The 23,568-nt window shown below is 39.0% G+C and overlaps 1 protein-coding gene across 3 annotated transcripts in view; it reads left to right on the top strand.

The window, feature by feature from the left end:
- The window catches only part of CPSF3 (cleavage and polyadenylation specific factor 3), a 42,249-nt gene that overhangs the window by 17,315 nt on the left and 1,366 nt on the right, over positions 1-23,568 (top strand). For all 3 annotated transcript variants that reach the window (XM_058551824.1, XM_058551825.1, XM_058551826.1), the window contains 8 exons: positions 136-282; positions 3,604-3,756; positions 7,774-7,882; positions 9,087-9,185; positions 10,618-10,712; positions 12,503-12,590; positions 18,458-18,527; positions 21,961-22,057. In XM_058551824.1, coding sequence (XP_058407807.1) covers positions 136-282; positions 3,604-3,756; positions 7,774-7,882; positions 9,087-9,185; positions 10,618-10,712; positions 12,503-12,590; positions 18,458-18,527; positions 21,961-22,057 — 858 coding nt within the window. The remainder of the gene's footprint in view (positions 1-135; positions 283-3,603; positions 3,757-7,773; positions 7,883-9,086; positions 9,186-10,617; positions 10,713-12,502; positions 12,591-18,457; positions 18,528-21,960; positions 22,058-23,568) is intronic.

Genomic DNA, 23,568 nt, shown 5'->3' with positions numbered 1-23,568 from the left:
GACTTTTGTGCTAAAGGTCCTAAATTTAACATAAGAGTTTATGGCTCATGAAAAAGTAGAAAATGTTCATTTTCTTTTCTAATGGTTAGTTTATTTGTTTTGTTTTGTTTTTTAATTTTTCTCTGTTTTTAACAGCATATCATGTCTGAACCAGAAGAAATCACTACCATGTCTGGACAGAAGTTACCACTGAAAATGTCTGTGGATTACATTTCTTTCTCTGCTCACACAGATTACCAGCAAACCAGTGAATTTATTCGTGCTTTGAAACCGCCTCATGTGGTTAGTCTATGAATTTGATTTATAGCATTAAAGGGGGAAAGAAACATACCCAGGAAACTTTGTGGCAGCTGGTCCTCAAATCAAACACCCCTTCCGATAATATGGCACTTTAAACAGAGCGCCTTCCCTTGCACTGACCTTTACGGCTCCCCTTTGAGTTAGGCAAGCTGTGCCCTTTAATTTTCCAGTGTTTTTCTGTTGTTTTCTGCTGCCTCCCCAACAACTTAAGAGCACAGGCTTTGCAATGTGACTGCTTGTTTTGAATTTCAGCTCCATCCCTTACTTGCTGTGTAACCCTAGGCAAGTTACTTACCTCTGTACCTCATTTGTAAATAGGGATGATAATACCTCATAAGGCTATTGTGTGGACTGAATGAGATAGCATATATCTAAAGCACGGAATATGGTGCCTGGCATGTAGTAAATACCTAATAATGTGGAGAGAGGAGAAAGATAAGTCATATAATAGTAAAAATTAAAGATGCAAATAGATAAGAAATACATTATGTAGCTCCTTACTAATGCGATTTGCTCCTTACTAATGCGATTTGTTTAAATTTTTAATTTTCATGTAATTGTGTATCAATGAATTATATTTTGGTGGGATTGGAGAGATGAGTAAGCTAAAAAAAATAAGTATTTTTAATTAAAGGAAACTTATGGGACATGTGTCTTTAGAAAACAGATGAAGTACTCTTTCTGAATGTATTGAAAAGTAGTTTAGAGGAAATGGCCTTTTGTTAATTTTTTTTCGTAAATATTTTTTATTTTGGTAAAATATAAAATTTGCAATTTTAACCATTTTTAAGTATACAGTTCAGTGGCATTATAGTCACAATGTTCTGCAACCATCACCACTATCATTTCCAAAAGTTTTTCATCGCCCCAAACAGAAACTGTACCCATTAAGCAATAATTCCCCATTCTCTCCTCCCTCCAGCTTCTGGTAACCTCTAAGTTACTTTCTAGCTCTATGAATTTGCCTTTTTCGTTATTTCATAAGTGAAATCATAAAACACTTAACATATGTTTTCAAGATTCATCCATGTTGTAGCATGTAACAGAATTTCATTCCTTTTTATGGCTGAATAATGTTCCAGTGTTTGCACATACCACATTTTGTTCATTGATCTGTTGACAGACACTTGCAGTGTTTCTGCCTTTTGGCTATTCTGCATAATGTTGGAGTGAACATTGGCATATAAATATCTGCTTGACTCCCTGTTTTCAGTTCTTTGGGGTATATACCTAGGAGTGGAATTGCTGAATCATATGATAATTCAGTGTTTAACCTTTTGAGGAATCACCAAACTGTTTTCCACAAAGCTGCACCATTTTACATTCCTCCCGAGCAGTGCACAAGTATTCCAATTTCTCCATATCCTTGCCAACACTTGTTATTTTCCTTTTTTAATTATAGCCATCCTAGTAAGTGTGAAGTGGTACCTCATTGTGGTTTTGATTTTCATTTCCCTAATGACTAATGAAGTTGAGCATCTTTTTGTGAACTCTTGTTAATTTTCAAGTTCTTTCTGACATGATAGTCCTCACAGGTATTTGCCATTGGCCCTTAATGAGCAGATTCTTTGGTGGAGAAAAATCACTCACCTACTTTTTAGCACCATAGCATGTCGAGTTTAGTTACAGTGCAGGCTCCCCCCAGGTGCTTTCTAGTGTGTGTGGTCTCCCGGATTTTAAAGCTGTGGAGGAAAAGCTGTATTGTCCTTTCTCTCTGGTATCACTACCTCATCCTCAGTCCCATTTCATTGCTCTTTAGGCTGTATCTCTGCTGTCAGTTTAAATTCCTGGATTGAACTTGATCCTTACCTTCCTTCAGTAACCAGGTCAGCAAAAGTATATCTACAGGATAAAAGAATAGTAGTGTTGGTGGTAATAATAAATAATAGCTAGCATTTGTTGAGTATTCACCATGTGTGGGTCCTGTATTAGTGTTTTCCATGTATCAACTTGCTTACTCCTCACAACCAATAACTATTTTGTAGATGAGAAAACTGAGATGTCAAGTAACTTTCCCAAGGTTACACAGCTGGTATGACAGTGCCAGGATTTGTGTTCAAGCAGCTCGGCCCCAAAGCCATATGCCTCTGCCTAGTAGTGATGCTGGGCAGGCTTCTCTTGGCTCGGGCAGGAAATCATCTACCAGTGGTCTGTTGGTTAAGAGTGACCTATCTTGTAAAACACTGTATAGATTATAAGAGTGAATAGAGACTTGTAGCTAATGCAGTAGTTGTAAATACCCCTCTAGAATGTAATTTCATTTGGTTCTGAAATATTATATTTGGTATTGCTTTAATAAACAGAAGAAAATATCAGAAGTCTTTTTTTCCCACAAAAAGCTTCTTTTGAAAGTCTTCTATTAAGAAACCTAAAGAGGGGCCGGCCCGGTGGCGTAGCGGTTAAGTGTGCACACTCCGCTGCGGTGGCCTGGTGTTCAGATCCCAGGTGTGCACCAACACACCGCTTGTCAAGCCATGCTGTGGCTGTGTCCCATATAAAGTGGGGGAAGATAGGCACGGAGGTTAGCCCAGGGCCAGTCTTCGTCAGCAAAAAGAGGAGGATTGGCGACAGATGTTAGCTCAGGGCTAATCTTCCTCACAAAAAAACAAACAAAAAGAAAACAAAAACAGGGCCGGCCCAGTGGCTTAGCGGTTAAGTGCGTGAGCTCCGCTACTGGCGGCCCGGGTTCGGATCCCGGGCGCGCAGCGACGCACTGCTTCTCCCGCCATGCTGAGGCCGCGTCCCACATACAGCAACTAGAAGGATGTGCAGCTATGACATACAACTATCTACTGGGGCTTTGGGGGAAAAATAAATAAATAAATAAAGTCTTTAAAAAAAAAAAATGCTTAAAAAAATACAAAAGAAATCTAAAGAAGATGATGGGTGTTTCCTGAGACAGTAGGAGTAACAGTAGTTTCAGACAAGCATCATGTGCGGCTGAAGCTGGGAGAGGCTGCAGACGTCACCAGGTCCAGCCCTTTACCAGCGTGAGCATAGAAGCCGAGAAAAAGTCTGGTGTCCACAAAGTTATATATCTCATTAGTGGCAAAAAATGGAGTAGAAAAGAAGTTTCTTTGTTTCTTTACTCTTTCTTGAAATAGTTGTACTTAAGGAACTTTTAAAGCCAAACAGAATGAAAATGTGTGTACAAGTTTGATTGACTGGAGGTCCTTAAAAGTAGTAAAGTTTAATAACTTTAAGTATATCTCTGTTTCATAGATTTAACTAATTCAGATAAGAGCCATCATTAATCTGAACTAAGGATGTTTCCCTATGCTCTTTTAAAATTTATTCATGTAGATTTTAGTCCATGGAGAACAGAATGAAATGGCCAGATTGAAAGCAGCCCTGATTCGAGAATATGAAGATAATGATGAAGTTCACATAGAAGTTCATAATCCTCGGAATACAGAAGCAGTGACATTGAACTTCAGAGGAGAAAAGCTAGCCAAGGTAAAAGGTTATGGTTCCTAATCCTGTCTATGTCTTTTCTTTGGGGAAATGTATACTTCTTAAAAAAATAGACCTATTTTTATTTTTTTATTTTTTTATTTAATTGTGTGGAAGATCAGCCCTGAGCTGACATCTGCCAATCCTCCTCTTTTTGCTGAGGAAGACTGGCCCTGGGTTAACATCCATGCCCATCTTCCTCCACTTTATTTTATTTATTTATTTTTTGTGAGGAAGCTCAGCCTTGAGCTAACATCCATGCTAATCCTCCTCTTTTTGCTGAGGAAGACCGGCTCTGAGCTAACATCTATTGCCAATCCTCCTCCTTTTCTTCCCCCAAAGCCCCAGTAGATAGTTGTAGGTCATAGTTGCACATCCTTCTAGTTGCTGTATGTGGGACGCGGCCTCAGCATGGCCGGAGAAGCGATGCGTCGGTGCGCGCCCAGGATCCGAACCTGGGCCGCCAATAGCGGAGCGCGTGCACTTAACCGCTAAGCCATGGGGCCGGCCCCAAAGTAGACCTCTTTTTAATCAAATAAAGATAATATGCTTAATGATGATTTCTGTCAACTTAGTATACTACAAGAATTTTATCCTTACACTTTTTAGGCTGCTTCTGGTTCTACTAATTTGTTTCTTCACGTGGAAAATTTTCTTTTTTTTTTAAATTTTTTTATTGATGTCTTAATAGTTTATAACATTGTGAAATTTTGGTTGTGCATTTTTGTTTGTCGATGACCACATGCATGTCTCCCTTCACCCCTTGTGCCCATCCCCCACCCCTCTAGCCCATGGTAACCACAATACAGTTTTCTCAGTCCATGTGTTGGTTTATATTCCACATATGAGTGAGATCATACAGTGTTTGTCTTTCTCTTTCTGGCTTATTTCACTTAACACAATACCCTCCAGGTCCATCCATGTTGTTGCAAATGGGACAATTTTGTCTTTTTTTATGGCTGAATAGTATTCCATTGTATATATTTACCACATCTTCTTGATCCAGTCATCAGTCGAGGGACACTTGGGTTGCTTCCACTTCTCGGCTGTAGTGAATAATGCTTTTGAGCTGCAAGATGGAGGGCTGTTCTCTGGCTGTGGTCAGTTTTATTAACATCTGCTCCTGCCTTCAGGAGCACATCTGCACAATCCAGTCTGTCGGCCAACACACACTACATAAGTGGTGTTCTTCCAAATTGATCTTTGTCTATAAGGGAACACTTTCCTATGATGAGCCTGTGAAGAGCACCCTTATCTCCATTAATAGCAGCAGCATGAACTTGGGATGCTAATGAGGAACCAGTAACGACCAAGTTCTCTGACCTGTTCATAGTGTTCTCAACAACTGGAGCAACCCTCCCCTCCTCCAGGACCCCCACTGGGCCGCCCCTCCTGGCAGGCTGAAAATTTTCAAATAAATTAGATCTTAATACAGTTGAATTTGTCAGCTTGGTTTTTTTTTTTTCTTGGTGAGGAAGATTAGCCCTGAGCTAACATCCATCGCCAGTCCTCCTCTTTGCTGAGGAAGATTGGCCCTGGGCTAACATCCGTGCGCATCTTCCTCTACTGTATATGGGACGCCGCCACAGCATGGCTTGATAAGCGATGTGCAGATCCACACCCTGGATCCAAACCCGCGAAGCCCTGGCCGCCAAAGTGGAGGGCGCAAACTTAACCGCTATGCCACTGGGCCAGCCCAGAATTTGCTAGTTTTTTAATCCATATCCCCACTTACTTTTCCTTCCCATGTCTGAGGATAAACAAATATTCATTACTGTTTTTTTTGCTATATCCAGTACAGTATTCTGTCCACTTGTTGTCATTCTCCTTAAGAAGCTAAAGATAGGCCCATATCTCCCATATATGTCTGTGGGATTTATAAAAATTTCTCATTTTAAGAAATAAGCATTTTGATGGTGAAATATAATATTTTCAGAATTTAAAAATGAAATAGTTAAAGAAAAACCTTACCTGGGATTTTAGAGGGATGCTCTAAGAAATCTGAATTTTTACCTCCTGTTAAAATCTTTTTAAGATACTTCTAAAGGAAACTTTTTAAGTTTTAAATATCAGATATGTGTTACTGAGCAACTTGACAGCATTCTTTTAGTACATAGTGAACCAGATGTGAGGAACCTAATTGGGGACTATCCTTTCTTATGGTTGAATTTGAGGAAAAAAACAAATTAGCAAAAATTAGGATGTGAGGCTTTTATTGTCAAAGAAGACCAAATGGTTGTATGTACACCTGTTCACAAAACTTTCTGGTAGCCAGTTCAACGGAAGGGGTGTTATACACATAGAAAAATATGTTCAGGGGCTGGCCCCGTGGCTTGGTGGTTGAGTGTGTGTGCTCCACTACTGGCGGCCTGGGTTCGGATCCCGGGCGCGCACTGATGCACCGCTTATCTGGCCATGCTGGGGTGGCATCCCACATACAGCAAATAGAAGGATGTGCAACTATGATATACAACTATCTACTGGGGCTTTGGGGAGAAAAAGGGAAAAAAAGGAGGAAGATTGGCAATAGATGTTAGCTCAGGGCTGATCTTCCTCACAAAAAAAAAAGAAAAATATATTCAGTTGAGAATATATTCAGAACTGAATTTCCCAAACTCTGCTTGTTGAGATTTGGGGGGGGAGAAGTTTCACAGTCAGACAATTTAGGAGAAGCTAAGTTGAACAAAATGAAGCTAGTTTCTTTACAGAAAGACGTTTCAGAGTTTTTCTTAGGCCATTGTGCATTATAAGTCCTCAAGAAATACAGTATGCGACATTTAAACATTTTTTGACTACAGAACTGAGAACATACTTTAGGTATATGTCATTCTTAAATTTAACTTGACATATGCACAGAGAAACTATTGTCAATATCTATTTCACCAAATATACTTTTGCATTGAAGTGGTGTTCTGTTATTTCAGCCATAATTTTAGTTATTTAAAATCATTAGCTTTAGTTATTTTTTTCCTCAAGTGCAATAACCTTATTTAGGATTTATGGCAGACATCCTCAACCATGTAAAACAAAAACTAAGTAGGTCAAGGAAATCAGATCTACAAAGAACTGTGAAAAAACCCATGGACTTTACTTTCTAGAAATGTCAGGCCAACCAGTCGTGTATATGTTAATAAATCAGCATATTGGAAACTAACACACACTTGTATTAAGAGTGAAACCTCTGCTGGCAGCAGAAGGTGAAGTCAGAAGAAGAATCACGCAATCTTGTTGTCTGAGGTACTTTATTCTATAGGCAGACAGACATACCCACGTGATCAGCATCTAGGACATCACTCTATTAAAATCAGCCTCCTGGGCTGAGCAGGGCTTCTTTTCATTGAGTTATCAGCATTTAAGGAGAAAATAACCCAAAGAAATCATGTGAATAGAGCTGTTTCCCATTATAGTTATAAGAACAAACATTATCACTGTCTGGCTGCTATTGCTCTTCTCTTAAAAAATTTTCCCCCTCAGTTGTATGAGCTCTTCCATACCTGTCTTTATTGATAGATATTGATAAGATATTACTTTATTGACCTATTTATTCAGAGATGCTCCTTCTTTCAGCGTTGGGTCTAGCATGGACTCACACCTTTGTATGATGGAGCTCACTCTGTGTACGAGGTTGATGACCATGGTGCCTGAGGGGGCACATGCAGTCCTAGTCTGCACTTGCTGTCCTTCCTGCTACATTGTGGCTGTCGAGAGCTTTTTCTAAGCCTGCACACCAGTAGGTTTACTTGGTAGTTGAACTGATCGGAACTGAACTGAACCTAGCCATTCTTGCCAGATCTGCCCCTGTGACTCTTCTCTTCAGCCTCTTGCTAGCCTTGATACTGCCCTGGTTGTGGAGGTATATAACGTGTCATATTTTTCATGTTTAAATTCATGTGTTATTATCATAGTTCGAATGTCTGGTGGTCATTATTATGACTGAGTATTGAATAATTAATTGCATTTTACAGGATTCTACTTTCTGCAAGTTGTTTTGAGGTTTTTGTTTGTCTGTTTGTTTAATAGGTCATGGGCTTTTTAGCAGACAAAAAACCAGAACAAGGCCAGCGGGTCTCAGGAATACTTGTCAAAAGAAACTTTAATTATCACATACTTTCTCCTTGTGACCTCTCCAGTAAGTATACTACCAAATGTCAAATATAATTTGATTTTAGCATTGAAGAAAATCTATGAAAACTTCTCTTACCTAGTGGCCAAATTTTAAGTAAAAACCAATAGTAAAATAGAAATTGATGAAAGTTAAGAATCCAGTTAGCTTTACAGGAAAAAAATCTTCTCTGAACTCTTGAAACATTTAAATTCTTTGTGAAATAACTTTTTTCTTAATTGGAAACATAAGTTCGCCTCTAAAACAGATTGTCTACTCCTGCTGACCCTTTATGAGCCTATTGTCTACCTTTCATGACAGAGCACTGGTGCTTTTATTTTCTGAAGTAATGTTGGGCTCCCCACACAAGCATTTTGATTTTTATGTCCTGTAGTTTTACATCGCTTGCTGGGCCTTTGTGTTCTGTGCCTGTGTAAATACTAAACCATCATTACTTTTGCAGTAAATATGGTATTATCTTCACATAAATAACTGTGCTCCATTTTATTTATATAGCACTAATAAATTGTAAGTGCTTTATGAAGGAATAGGAAATAGCAGCCGTGTTTAGGTATTCATCTGTGGGATAGGCCACCTGTCAGCTTTCACGCGATGACACAGGAGAATGTAACTTGCTCCTTTATTCAGCAGTTGGTGAGATCTTACTCTATGCCAGGCATTGTGCTAGGTGCTGGGGAACTAAAGATTTATTAAAGAGCACAGTCCCAACCCTTGAAAACCCATCTAATGAGAGAAGCAGTCTTACAAAGAGCTAATCACAGTATTGATCAGTGACATATAGAAGTGCATGCTAACTATGTGAGAACAGAATGGGGCTAGAAGAGTTGGGGAAAGCTTTGCAAACCAGGTGGCACTTGTGCCAGGTGGCGAAGGATTGTTAGGCGTTGCCAAGCAGAAAATACGTCAGAGGACAGCTGGCTTACTGCCTTGGAGGCATTCAGGGGGCTGCTGTGTTCAGGACAATGAGGGTGCTTGCTTAGCTGCAGCATAAATTAACTATTGTCGGGGCGGGGGGCGGGGGCGGTGGATTAGATAAGCGGGGAAATGTGGATGGGAACAAATTGAGGAGCACCTTGTTAACTTGAAAAACATGTTCTCACTTACTTTGCTTTTACTTCTCTTTTCTTTACTCCTGGCATGTGTTTGCAGATTGTATTTTGTGGAACTAGTATTGTCTCTTAAAGTCTATTTATTCTAATTTTCTCTTCAGATTATACTGACTTGGCCATGAGCACTGTAAAACAGACCCAAGCCATTCCTTATACCGGTCCTTTTAATTTGCTTTATTACCAGCTACAGAAGTTGACAGGTGTGTGTATTTATTGAAATTCACTTAATTGTTTTCTATTTTTGAATAAGATAATTATCTAGGAAAGGATCTTATTTAATTTTGGTAATTGTGTCAGAATTGCACAAATGTTACTTGTACTTCACTTGGTCGTGTTATCATGTTTAGGTAAAAATTTTGAAAATAAATGATAAAATTTTTTAAAAATCCCATAATACCTCTTATCCTTGATCCACTTAAAATTCTGAAATTACCAGTAGTCTTTGCTTCTTATGTTTAAAATCTACTTTAGTTTACTGTACTAAAATTGTATCTATTTATTTTCTTTTTTCATTGAAAATAAATTTTGTGGTTCAATCAGTACTGGTCTATACAACAGGTTTTATAAGAGCGCATAACCCCTGCCAAAGGCCAGTGAAAAAGTAAACTATTCTGTTTTCAGATTAGATCTTTTTTTTTTTTTTTTTTTTTTTTTTTTTTTTTTGTGAGGAGGACCAGCCCTGAGCTAACATCCAATGCCAATCCTCCTCTTTTTTTGCTGAGGAAGACTGGCCCTGGGCTAACATCCATTCCCATCTTCCTCCACTTTATATGGGACGCCGCCACAGCATGGCTTAACAAGCGGTGCGTCGGTGCACACCCGGGATCCGAACCAGCGAACCCCGGGCCACCACAGCGGAACGTGTGCACTTAACCGCTTGCGCCACCGGGCCAGCCTAGATCATTTTGAGTTAGAGATTTTTGTGTATTGATATAATGAGGGGCAGTGACTAAGTTAAGAGCTGTGGACTCTCTCTAATAAGCAAGAGCACGTCAGATTACAAATTACACTTTCTATTAATATGCGCTTCATAATTCATATGGTGAAGTAGTGCCACAAAATAAACCAGTAGAAAGAAAATCTTTTTTTTTACCTCAGATCTTCACGTTACAGTTATAGGTCATAACATAGAAAGTTAATAAAATGTCTGAGTTAATCCTTAATTAAGAGGTTACTGGGAAGACCAGAAAAGTCTCATCTTGAACAATAGCATTTCCTTGTAGAATGATTAAACCTATGAAGACAGAAGGTAGAAGTGACTATTTGTAGCTGATGAGGCTCATGTTAAATTTTAAGATGCTAGTGGAATGTTAAGATGCTAGTGGCTAACTCTCTTGTACAAACATAGATGTTTGACCATCACCAAAATTTGCTATTAATAAAATATCTAATGTCCAAGGTAAATCCTATCTAGTTTTATGAATTTTTATAATACGTGTTAAGATTTTTCATTTGCTGTAGGCAATGAATATAAAACTTACTTAGCTATTTAAAAATCTGACTATACAAATGAGTTATTAATTTTTTTCATTGTGTATCAGCTTTATTTCAGCTGTCTCTATAAACAAATGAATAATTATGCCTCCGGAGTATTATAAGAAAATTATATACATCTCATAATTCTTTTTTCAGGTGATGTAGAAGAATTAGAAATTCAAGAAAAACCTGCTTTGAAAGTGTTCAAAAATATTACTGTAATACAGGAACCAGGAATGGTGGTATTAGAAGTAAGATAAGATCATTTACCTAAATAAAGACAGAATAAAAAGTTCTGAGTTCACATGTAATTGTAGAGAAAATTAGTTTCTTCCTAATCAGGAAAAAAATTTTTGGAAAATATATATGTGCGTATTTTTCTTTTCTGTATCAGCTTTAAATATAACATGGGTAGGCCATTTTCTATGTGGTTACAATAACATAGAAACTAATAATAAATTAAGGCTTAATATTTAGTATGTGTAATGAGTATGGGTCTCTCATATGAATAAGTCTCAACTGATTTTGTGGTACCCAAGATGTGTTCAGTTACATCAAAAGGTCTTAAAATTCTCAAGATAAAAATCTAATTCTGTTATATTAAAACAACTGTCGTGCAGCACTTCTTAAGAGAGTGAAATTTTGAAGATTCAAATAAGCAACATTAAAATGACCCAAATCCACGAAGGCTAGAAATAGTTAATTTAGGTGAATGTGGTTCCCGCTGTTAAAATTTTAAATTCCTACTGGTAGAATTCGGAACTCAGGCACCAAATGAATTTGATGGTTGATTTTGATAGGTTGGCATTTGTTAAGTTTAAAAGACTTTTCAAAGTGAATCCTGGAACTGAATGATCCAAGGAGGTACCTTGTCTGTTTCTCTACCTCAGGATTGTATGTATATTTCCCAGCTATATGGTCAACTATTCTGTTCATACATATTTTTTTTTTAATTAATTAATTTATTTATTTTTCCCCCCAAAGCCCCAGTAGATAGTTGTATGTCATAGCTGCACATCCTTCTAGTTGCTGTATGTGGGATGCAGCCTCAGCACGGCCGGAGAAGCGGTGCGTCGGTACGCGCCCGGGATCTGAACCCGGGCTGCCAGCAGTGGAGCGCGCGCACTTAACCGCTAAGCCATGGGGCCGGCCCCATACATATTATTTTTTAAAACAAACAAAGACAGACCTGTTAGCTCTGGTCCCACTGCAGTTCTGTGGTTTAAGTCTAAATTTGATTCATACGGCTGAAAATTACTTAAAAAATTGTCAAAAATAGTAGTTATCTATAACATAAAGTTACATACAACGATAGACAAAGCATTAATATTCGAGAAGGGGGAAAGATACTAGAGACATTAATTTAGCTCTGGCTACTAAATACTATTAGAAGGGTGTATTTTTGTTCCCTCGAGTTAACATGTCAAAGAAGATCTTAGAGGAAGTTTTTCAAGTGCCTCACATTACTTGTAAAAGTACTCTTTGGAGAGAGAATAAAAAATAGAGAGGGTGCTCGTTGCTGAAATAATTCAGCTGGCTTCACCCTAACCCGGTAGACATGGAAAACTTTCTTGGAGCACTGGGCACGTGAAAGAGTATCATGCCATCTTAGGCTGCGTATGAGCAATAGAAGTAAATGTTTGAAAATATTACTGTCTGTGCTCCTAAAATATAGTGAATTTGATTATACTGATTGAATTTGAGTCCCAGTACCAGCAGTTACTGCTTGTGTTATCCTGTGCAAGTTACTTTTGAGTCAGTTTCCTCCTTTATAATGAAGATGTTATGAGAATTAAATGAGATAACGCATGTAAAACACTTGCCACAAAGGAAGTGCTCAGTACATTTTACTGTTATTTTAAAAAAATTAGAGAAGTCCAGCCTTATTAATCAATTTCAGTAAACAGTGAGTCAGTTAATTTCAGTCAAAATTTCAGCTAGAAGCTGTAGTCCCATATGTACATTCTGGGTGGGTGGGTAATGATGGTGGCTTTTGTGGTTGGCACAGTTGTACCTTCCTAATTCTGCCTTTGCTTTACAGTGGCTGGCAAACCCTTCCAATGATATGTATGCAGATACAGTAACAACCGTCATATTAGAAGTTCAGTCAAACCCGAAAATAAGGAAAGGTACAGAATTATTTCATTTTATCAGTTAATTCTTTCATTTCTCCCATGGTTCTGTGAACTAAAAAGCAGAAAATAGAGTCCTAAAGAATTTGAAATTTCCTGATCTTTTCATTCCTACAGCCTTTAAGATATGATATATGCATAACAATGCATATTACTAATATTTTACTTTTTGTCCTGAGTCTTCATTCGTACTATAAAAATCTAGTTGCAGTTAACAAGATAAAATATCTTAGTTACAGTCCTCTTAAAAACAATTTAATCAGAAAGTCCCAAATAATGATGAATTGAGCCAGCATGTCTAATAGGAAAATATGCTGCTATTTATGTGTTTAATAAAACTTGTTGAATAGAATGGAATCTCCCTATGAGGCAATTTTGCAGTAATTTTGTTTCCTTTACTAAGTAGCAATTTTCAGCCAAAGAAAACACCAGTGAAAATATTTTTGTGTTATTTCTTTACAGTTTGATTCTATTTTATACATAATTCAGTATAATACATGTCTTAAGATCTGCATCATTGGGGGCCGGCCCCGCAGCATAGTAGTTAAGTTTGGCACGATCCACTTTGGCGGCCTGGGTTCTCTGGTTTAGATCCTGGGCGTGGACCCGCACCACTTGTCAGCCATGCTGTGGCAGCGACCCACATACAAAATAGAGGAAGATTGGCACTGGTGTTAGCTCAGAGCTAATCTTTCTCAAGCAAAAAAAGAGGAAGATTGGCAACAGATGTTAGGTCAGGGTGAATATTCCTCAGCAAAAAAAAAAAAAAAAAGATCTGTATCATTGGCATGTAAGGTAGCCCTCTTTGCTGCTGGGGGAAGAAGTCACCCTTGAAGTATTCTGGGAAGCCTCTTAGCCTTTACCCTTCAAATGACATCAGATCTTGTTCTCTGATAGGATATTTCTGTTTCTTTTTTTTAATAATTTTATTTGTTTATTTTTTTCCCCCCAAAGCCCCAGCAGATAGTTGTAGGTCATAGCTGCACATCCTTCCAGCCGCTGCATGTGGGACGCGGCCCCAGCATGGCCGGAGAAGCGGTGCGTCGGTGCGCGCCCGGGACCCGAACCCGGACCACCAGCAGCGGAGCGCGCGCACTCAACCCCTAAGCCACGGGGCTGGCCCTCTGTTTCTTAAAATTAAAAAAATAAACAAGTAGTTAGTTCTTTGGTTTCAGGAGAAAAAAGTTTAGCCTACTACTTTGTAACCCATCTTCTTGTAACTGGCCACATCTATAATATGAAATGAGGGGTCGGCCTGGTGGCGTAGTGGTTAAGTTTGCACACTCTGCTTTGGCGGCCTGGGGTTCACAGGTTCAGATCCCGGTGTGGACCTGTGCACCGCTAATCAAGCCATGCTGTGGCAGGCATCCCACATATAAAGTAGAGGAAGATGGGTGTGGATGTTAGCAAAGATGGGCAAAAAGAGGAGGATTGGCAACAGATGTTAGCTCAGAGCTAATCTTCCTCACCAAAAAATAAATAAAAAATAAAAACATATATTATGAAATGAATAAATATCTAGACAAATCTAAATTATTCATTTGAGTTACTGGTAAGCTTTTAATTTGTTTTAGTAATAGTCATTGTAAAAATTATAATTTGGGGACCAGCCTGGTGGCGTAGCGGTTAAGTTCACGTGCTCCACTTCAGCGGCCCAAGGTTCGCAGGTTTGGATCCTGGGCATGGACTGACGCACCGCTTATCAAGCCATGCTGTGGCGGCATCCCATATAAAGTAGAGGAAGATGGGCATGGATATTAGCCCAGGGTCAGTGTTCCTCAGCAAAAAGAGGAGGATTGGCAACAGATGTTAGCTCAGGGCTAATCTTTCTCACCAAAAAAAAAAAATTGTAATTTGGACACCATTTGATAATTTGTTTTAGTTGAATTAACTAGCAGGTAATAGATACTCCCATGTGCATGTAACATAGGACATGGAGCTGTGCGTTTATACGAGCCACAGAAGAACATCACACTTTGGATTCTCACATGATGTTCAGTTATCACAGTCTTTGCCTGGGGGTACAGGTACATTCATGTCAGCAGTTCTGAAGGCATTTGTCAGTTTTCTCTTATTATTTTGCACCTCTTATCTTAGGTGGTACAAACATAAAGGACAGGTACAGGGTGGGGGTATGTGGGAAGGAGGACCTTTGACAAAAGGAGGACCTTTGACAAAGGTCGTAACTAGTTAGTGGTGCAAAAGTTAGAGCAGTGAAGTGAGGGCCAGGGGTTAAGTACAGAGAACAGGAATGAAAGATTAAACCCAGAGGTTTTTAGCGAGCACACCTTTCAGAACTTATGCCCAGTTCTCTAAGAACACGGCTGGCCTTCACTTTGTATCTCAGACTGTTCAGTTCAGATCCAACACTCCTGAATTGAAATGTGTTTTAGCCTTCAAGGTTGCTTTCTGTTCATTATGTTCTGATAACGCTTTTGTAAAATAAAGTCTGTTTTGTGATATCACTAATGTCAATATTCAGAAAAATATTTGTATACTTTTCTGAAAAATGAAACTTCTCTTGCCAAAACGGTGTTTTTCTGAAACATCCGATTAAGATGTCGTATAGTCTTCAGGGATGTTTAATATCTGAGCTCCTCTCAGCCCATTTCTGCACCGTATGGTAGAGGAGGGATCACAAAGCATGTTGGCATGAAACTCAACTATGTTGTCAAGATGTCATCTGCTATTCTGATGAATGATTATGCTGAAAAACAAAAAAAGATGCGGTTTAATAGTAATCAAATAGTTAATGTCTCTGTTGTACAGGAAAGAATACATGACCTATCATAGATTGTTTTGACTTTATCTTGAGTTATTTTTCTTAGTACTATGGTCCAAAGTGAAAATGTACCTTTACTCTGATCTATAGTAGTTCAATTCAAAATAATCATTATATTATTAGTGATCCATCTTAAACTAATAATCATAATTTTTAAAATTTCTTCATTAGGTTACCCTTTGAGCATTTCAGCAGAGGTTCATTGCAGACAAGTGAGACTAGGCTTCTCCTTGAGTTAATTGTGTTAAACCAGCTGGCTGCCTTGTATTTCCTAGTTCTTCCCCACTTTGTGGGGTACTGAGAAAGAGACGTTATATTCTTTGGGAGTATTGAGGTGCTTGCATATTTTCATTTAACGTTCATTCACCAGATTTTTGCTGAGCACCTGCTATCTGGCAGTATTATTCTAGGTGCTTCGGGTACATTGGTGAACAGAGCAGATTGTTGTCCTCTAGGGGCTGATGCTCCAGTGTTTGCTGGGCAGCTTGATAAGGTTTGGAGTTGGGGGCATTTGTGTAGGGCCTTGTTGGCCGTTTTAAGGATTTTGGACTTGTAGTCTGAGTGAAATGGGTTACACCGTGGAGTTTTTAAAGGATTACTCTGGTGCTTGTTGAGAGGAGACTGTTAGGAAGGCAAGTATGAAAGCAGAGGCTCCAGTTAGGAGCTTTTGCAGGCATGCAGGTAGGAAGGAGATAGGGGCCCAGGCTAAGGTCGAAGTAATGGAGGTAGCAGAAAGTGTTGGATTAGGGAGATATTTTGAAGGTAAAGCCAGCAGTATTTCCTGATGGATTAGTAATAGGGAATGGGAGAAAGAAAACAGACAAGATGAATTTTAAAGAGGTAAGACAGTGATCCAAGGGGTGTTTGTGATACATTAGCATGGAAAGTCGTCACCCTTGGGGCTAAGTGATAGGGGTTTTAATAAGGAGTACTTGCCCCTTCAGAAGATGAAAAATATCGCAAGACTGACACACTCCCTCTTTTGCTGCACATGAAGAAGTTGAGGGCATTCATTCTATACATTTATTATGTAACTAATTGGCTTTATCCTTTCAAATTTGGTATTTTAACCTTTTAGAGCAGAGTCAGCAACTAGGGCCCATGAGCCAAACCTGGCCCTCCACCCGTTTTTGTAAATAAAGTTTTATTGAAACAGAGCCACACCCATTTGTTTACATATAATCTAATGCTGCTCTCTGAGCTACAATAGCAGAATGGAGAAGTAGCAACAGAGATCATATGGTCCACAAAGCCTAAAATACGATCTAGCCATTTCCAGAAAAAGTTTGCCAACTCTATTCTTGGAGTTTCACACCTTCTGTGAAACAATCTGATTCTTTGATAGCATTTTGCTTCCTTTTCATTTCTTAGCCTGCTGACACTTCAGTCCAGATTCTGGAAACACAACTTGAATTTGTATCTGAGTGTGTGTTTAGCCCCAACGTCAATTTATGTGTCCCTCCATTTTCACCAAGGACACATAGGAAAGCTTATACATTTCAAAATATATTCTTTTTTGTTCTTATATTCCATTACGTTCTTCTCTTTTACACTGCACCTGTTTTCTGAGTGTCTGTGTCCTGTTTTGACACACAGACCTACTAAGGGCAGGTATACATGTATGATTTTATGATTTCACATTTAGTGTAATCTCATATAGCTGAGGAGTTTGTCATAAATATTAGTGATAAATATGCAAATATATATATGCACACACTTTGGAAAGTTTCTTTTAGTATAGTTTCATAGCTTACTTATTTTTTAATAATATATTTTATGAGATTGTTTTTACATGTCAGTTAAATGCTTATTTAATACTTAATAATAAAATTAGTGATTATAATTAAACTATAAAGGTTTTATTATATAGCTTTCTTGGCTGGCGTCTGGTTAGTTTTATATTCAATTAAAACTCATGAGTTAAAAACAGAGTAACTATGGTCTAAATAATAGAATAATTTAGGAGAAATGACAGTTTGGCTCTTTTCCACAGAGTAGATTCACCACAATCAACTTTAGAATATTTACATCCAAAAAGAAACATTACATCTCCAAAAAGAAACACCATGTCCTTTAGCTATAATCCCCAATCCCGCCATTCTCCCCCACTCAAGGCAACCAATGATTTACTTTCTGTCTCTATGGATTTGCCTATTCTGGACATTTCATATCAATGAAATCATACAATATATGATCTTTTGTGACTGCCTCCTTTCACTTAGCATAATGTTTCAGGTTCATCCATGTTGTAGCCTGTGCCGCTATCTCATTCTTTTTATGGCCAAATAATTTTCCATTGTATGGATATACCACATTTTGTTTATGCGTTTATTAGGTGATGGACATTTGGGTTGTTTCTACCATTTGGCTCTTATGAATAATGCTGCTATAAGCATTAGTGTATAAGTTTTTGTGTGGACAAATGTTTTCATTTCTCTTGGGTCAGTACCTAGGAGTGGAGTCATATGTTAACTCCATGTTTAACTTCTAGAGGAACTGCCAGACAGTTAGTCCTGCACTGTTTTGCTGCTGTTGATGGACTGGGAAGTACTCAGTGGTGTGCCAGGGCGTACTTGAAACTCCAGATCAAGTGTGGCTCATCTTCCTGATCTGCCAAATTGCTTTGTTTTGGGGGAAAGCTAAGTAATCTAACTGGCAAGTGATTTTAAATATTAATTTTGTTAAAACAATCATAGGTAGAATGCTAAATTTACATAATGTTTTAGATAAAACAAAAGACTTCAGAGGTCTTTGAGCTTGGATATGCCCCTAGAACTCGTTGAATTAAAATTTCACTCACTTCTGCTCATAAATGAAATGTGGAAATGTTTTAGAAACAGAAATAAAATTTAAAATAATCTTAAATGTCATTTTGTGGTTCTTCAACGAGAACATGAAATAAAGTGATGAAAATACCAGTTTGTCTCAGTAGGTAGATGATATGTATACATGTTTGTCATTTGAAGGAGTCCATAGTTTAATCACTTTGACTTACCAGTAACTATGTTCTGATTACTGATTTGGAAATTATTCTAAATAGGAATTTGGAAATTGAACACTCTGTTGGTTTTTTTTTTTCCAGGTGCAGTACAAAAGGTTTCTAAAAAATTAGACATGCACCTTTACAGCAAGAGGTTGGAGATCATGCTCCAGTAAGTATTGCACGCATTCTTGCTGAACAAGGTAGTAAGGCAGAGGATGGCAGGAGGAATGCTGGATTCATGTCTGGCTCCATCACTGACTGGTTGTGAGGCTCAGATGAGGTCACTTAACCACTCTGGTGCATGTTTTTCTGTCAGTATAGCAGTTTGAACCACTTCCTTCCAGCTAAGCACTAGCTAGTTCCAAGTACATGTGACCTGCTTGGTTAGCCATTTCTCTGTGAAATATATTTTACTTAGTATAGAGCCTCAGGACTCTTTTACATGAGCTGGCATAGTCAGCCAAGATTATAACATTGTTATCAAGGGCAAGTATTAAATCTTAACCTAGTGTCACTATACCTTTAAGAATTATTTTATATATTTACTTCTCCTTAAATGTGAATTCTACGTTAAGAGTGGTTTTCTATAGCAACAACAAGCACATAGATAACAGAGATTAGATTGGTGGCTACCAGAGGGGAAGGGGGAAGGGAAGAGGGCGAAAGAGGTGACTGACAGATGGTAATTAGTCTTTGGTGGTGAACATGGTGTAGTTTATAAAGAAATCGAAATGTAATGATGTATACCTGAAGTTTATATAATGTTATAAACCAGTGTTACCTCAATAAAAAAATTTTAAAAATAAAAAAAAAGAATGATTTTCTTCTAGACTTTTCTCAGATAGAAGTCTCTAGACTTCTCAGATAGTCTGTAAACTATGAATTACCTTTAAACTCAGTATTTTTTCTAAACACCAAATATTAGGTCTTTCCTCTTTCCTCAAGTACTCTTTAAGCCTGATTTCAGAATTTTTTTCCCAAATAAAATAATCATATAAAACTGCTTCATAGTGAATAACTACAATTTAAGCTTCTTTATTGTACCAAAAAAAGGAAAAATAAAAAGATTTGAATTTTATAATTTCAGCATCTAGCACAGTGCCTTGAACATAGCAATCTCTCACATACTTGTTGAATAAATTACTGCTATTTTACATTGAATGTTACTTAATTAGATATCTTAAAATAAGGTGCTGTACATGTTTGGAGGTTTTTATGTTAACAATTCTGTTCCTTTGCTTTCCACAAAAATTCTACACTGATAATCTTTTAAAGCAGCCATTTAGTGGCTTTTAAAAAACGGATGATAGGCTTTAATTTTTTTTATTTATTTATTTTTCCCCCCAAAGCCCCAGTAGATAGTTGTGTGTCACAGTGGCACATCCTTCTAGTTGCTGCATGTGGGACGTGGCCTCAGCATGGCTGGAGAAGCGGTGCGTCAGTGCGCGCCCGGGATCGAACCAGGGCCGCCAGCAGCGGAGCGCGCGCACCCAACTGCTAAGCCCCGGGGCCGGCCCGGATGATGGGCTTTAAATGGTGACTTTGCTTACAGAAGCCATCACACATCTACATACAGCCCACGTTCTTGGTGGGGTCATTTTGATTTTAAAAAGTATCCCTGTCCTACAAACTAAAAACCAGCAAACAGTGCAGTAACAGTGATTTCCATTGCCATTAAAAAGGCAGCAGGTTCTGTGTTTGTCGGTTCTCAACTCTGTGGCAATAGTAGCCCCCGGTTTTATTACGCTGCAATTTCTGAAAGCCCGACCTGTTAGCGTTGGTGTCTGATCTTAATCCTTTTAGACCACTGACCCCTTGGACAGTCAGGTAAGGCTCTGGAAGTTCTCCCAGGGAGAGGGAAAACACACACACACGCACACACACACAGTTTTATCTTTGATTTCAAGGGGTTAGATGTCTCCCTGCCCGTCTCTCTTGGGACCCCAGGTTAGAAAAAGCCCTTTTGGAGAAGACAAGCATCAGTGCTCTCCTGTGCCTGTCCAGGGAACTTAGTAACTAGAAGAGTTCTGCTGTGGGGCAGAGGCTTTGCTCTGTTCCCAGAGGCTTTCCAGGAATAGAAGAACCTGTGAGCCCTGGAATAGCTAAGCTTTTCCCAGGCAGCACTGTTGGTGGTGCTGGATGGAAGTACACGGCTGTGCCTCTTCATTTAAGCCATGCTCGGGCAATCTGCAAGAGGTTGCTGGCCCTTCAACTTGACTGTCCTCTGGCTTCCTTCCCCCAGCCCTACTATGCTGCTCCCCCCGCCTCCCTCTCCTTCACCCTTCCACAAACCCACTTGAACTACTGGAAACAGAAATACGAGATAAAGAGCCAAAGCTTACATTGGCCTTGTGAATGTGCAATACCATTGTGTTTAAACTTCCAAATTGATCATATTCTAAAAAATGCAGGTTATCACTCCAGTTGTTTAAATCCTCAGGATTATGTAGGAATAAATTTATTAGTTTCTTTAAACCACCAATTGATTATGAAAATGAAACCTTTTTTCCTATCCTTTTGAGTATATTTCTGTAGTTAAAATACAGTATTTTTCCCTATTACTAGGTTACCTAGCCAACTTTATTCAAACAGATTTATTAACATTAACTACCTGAAAGAGCAAGCAGCTAACCACCCCCCAGCCCTCCCAGTTTAAGACCTAATTGTCAGTGCTTGACTGCTGAGGGCTGGCCAGTCTCGGTGGACTTTTTAGTTCACTGACCCTTCTCTTGCCTGCAGCCAGCCTGCTGTTTGCGCATGCCTGTGTAGCTGATGGGGACGAATGTGGAAATTAATGGTTTAACTCGACCTCCGCAGTGACAGAGGGTGGAGTCTCAGAGATTTCCACATCCCCAGCACCGAGCACCGCACCTGGCGCATAGAAGGTGCTCAGTGAATACAGAGTTTAACTCAGAGGAGGCGTTTGGGACTGATTAAAAAGAGTGGACAGGGCCGGCCCTGTGGCTTAGCGGTTAAGTGCGCGCGCTCCGCTGCTGGCGGCCCTGGTTCGGATCCCGGGTGCGCACTGACACACCGCTTCTCCAGCCATGCTGAGGCCGCGTCCCACATACAGCAACTAGAAGGATGTGCAGCTATGACATACAACTATCTACTGGGGCTTTGGGAGAAAAATAAATAAAATTAAAAAAAGAATTATGTTTAAAAAAAAAAAAGGGGGTGGACAGCCAGTGGCCTCTGGAACCGCTTCAGCCTCCATGCCTGGATCTGAATGCCAGCTCTGCTGCTTACCAGCCATGGGGCTAAAGCAAATCCTTTCACTATGTCTCGTTTTCCTTGTGTGTAAAAGGGGCTCCTTACCAAAATTATTATAGGTTAAGATAATGTATGAAGTGCCTAGCACAATGCCTGCTGAATGGAGCATTCTTAATAAATGCTGGCTGTGTATATTACCTGTTTTATAAAATTAATATATGAAGGTAAATAATTAAGAAGTATATCTCAGGAGTAGATACAAGTGTGGATATAAGTATTCTACTTCAGAACTAGGGCCTATCTTCAGTGTTATTTTTCTCCTAATATATAAAACTGTACATATTTGTAAATGTATTTTCCACTAATATTACATCTTTGTTTATCTTAAGGGATATATTTGGAGAAGACTGTGTAAGTGTAAAAGATGGTTCTATTCTTAGTGTCACGGTGGATGGAAAAACGGCTAATATAAACTTGGAGACACGGGTATGTAGCTGTTCCTTCCTACATTTCAAGATATTTGGGAAATAAAGTAAAGGCAAAATCATCTGTGATCCCACACCTGACGGTTTACTTTTGCATTTTGGCATTCCATCCAGTTTTCTCCTACATTTGCTTTTTTACAGGTTGTGTTTATGTTATTATATGTAAAGTTTTATATCCTTGCTTTTTATTTCTCATTCTGTCTCAGTGTTTTTCCATGTTGCCGCACAGTACACGTTTCCCGTGTCTACATTACTCCACTGTTTCCCTTTTCCATAATATGCCTTAATCTACATCAGCATTTCTTGAGTTTGGCATCCAGTTGATTCCAGGTTCTTCAGAAAAGTTGCTCTTCTGTTTGCACCAGCAAGGTCCAAGTGGCTTTTCCAAACAATAGGATTTGAGAGTGGGGGCCTACCCTAGTCTCACATCAGCAGATCTTGCATAATTATTTCACAAGCATAAATGAAAAAGTACATCTTCCTTGCGGGGTTGTTTCTGAAGATTAGAATAGTTCTACTAAACAAATAATATATGTTTTAAATTTCTTTTGTATGGGGCCGGCCCCGTGGCTTAGGGGTTAAGTGCGCGCGCTCCGCTACTGGTGGCCCGGGTTCGGATCCCGGGCGCGCACCAACGCACCGCTTCTCCGGTCATGCTGAGGCTGCGTCCCACATACAGCAACTAGAAGGATGTGCAACTATGACATACAACTATCTACTGGGGCTTTGGGGGAGGAAAAAAAAAAATTTCTTTTGTATGTTCTTTGACTATATAGATGTTTCAAGAAAACACTAGATTTATTTTACCTCAGTAGAAAAATAAGCTAAGCACATAAACAAGTCATTCACTAGAGAAAAAATATAGTCAATAAACATATGAAACAAATGTTCAGATCAGATCCATTAATACTTAGAGGAAATACAAATTTTTTTCTTTTTGGTGAGGAAGATCAGCCCTGAGCTAACATCTATTGCTAATCCTCCTCCTTTTTTTCCCCACAGCCCCAGTAGATAGTTGTATGTCATAGTTGCACATCCTTCTAGTTGCTGTATGTGGGACACCGCCTCAGCATGGCCGGACAAGCGGTGCGTCGGTGCACGCCCGGGATCCAAACCCGGGCCACCAGTAGCGGAGCACGCGCACTTAACCGCTAAGCCACGGGGCCGGCCCCAGAAGAAATACAAATTTAAAGTGTGAAATATCACTGTTTTCTTATCATAGTGGCACAGATTAAAAAAAGGGCTGTGACCCAGTGATGGTGAAATAGGGACACAGTTATTCTCAGGTGCTATTTGGGGATGGGAGGAGGTTGTAAATGAGGTGGTACATTCTTTCTGCGAGGCAGTTTGGTGGTATGCATCAAAAGCCTTAAAAAAGTAAATACCTTTATCCACAATTCCACTTACTGGATTTAACCAAAGAAAATAATTAGACAAGCAAGCAAAGATACATATACAAGCTGTTTGTTTTAACATTGATTATAAATGAACAAAATTGCAAGAGACCTAAAT

The sequence above is a fragment of the Diceros bicornis genome, chromosome 12 (genome assembly GCF_020826845.1).
Source record: "Diceros bicornis minor isolate mBicDic1 chromosome 12, mDicBic1.mat.cur, whole genome shotgun sequence".
NCBI lineage: Eukaryota > Metazoa > Chordata > Mammalia > Perissodactyla > Rhinocerotidae > Diceros > Diceros bicornis.
Note: the sequence above shows the minus strand (reverse complement) of the source record. Positions and strands in the feature narration are given on the sequence as shown.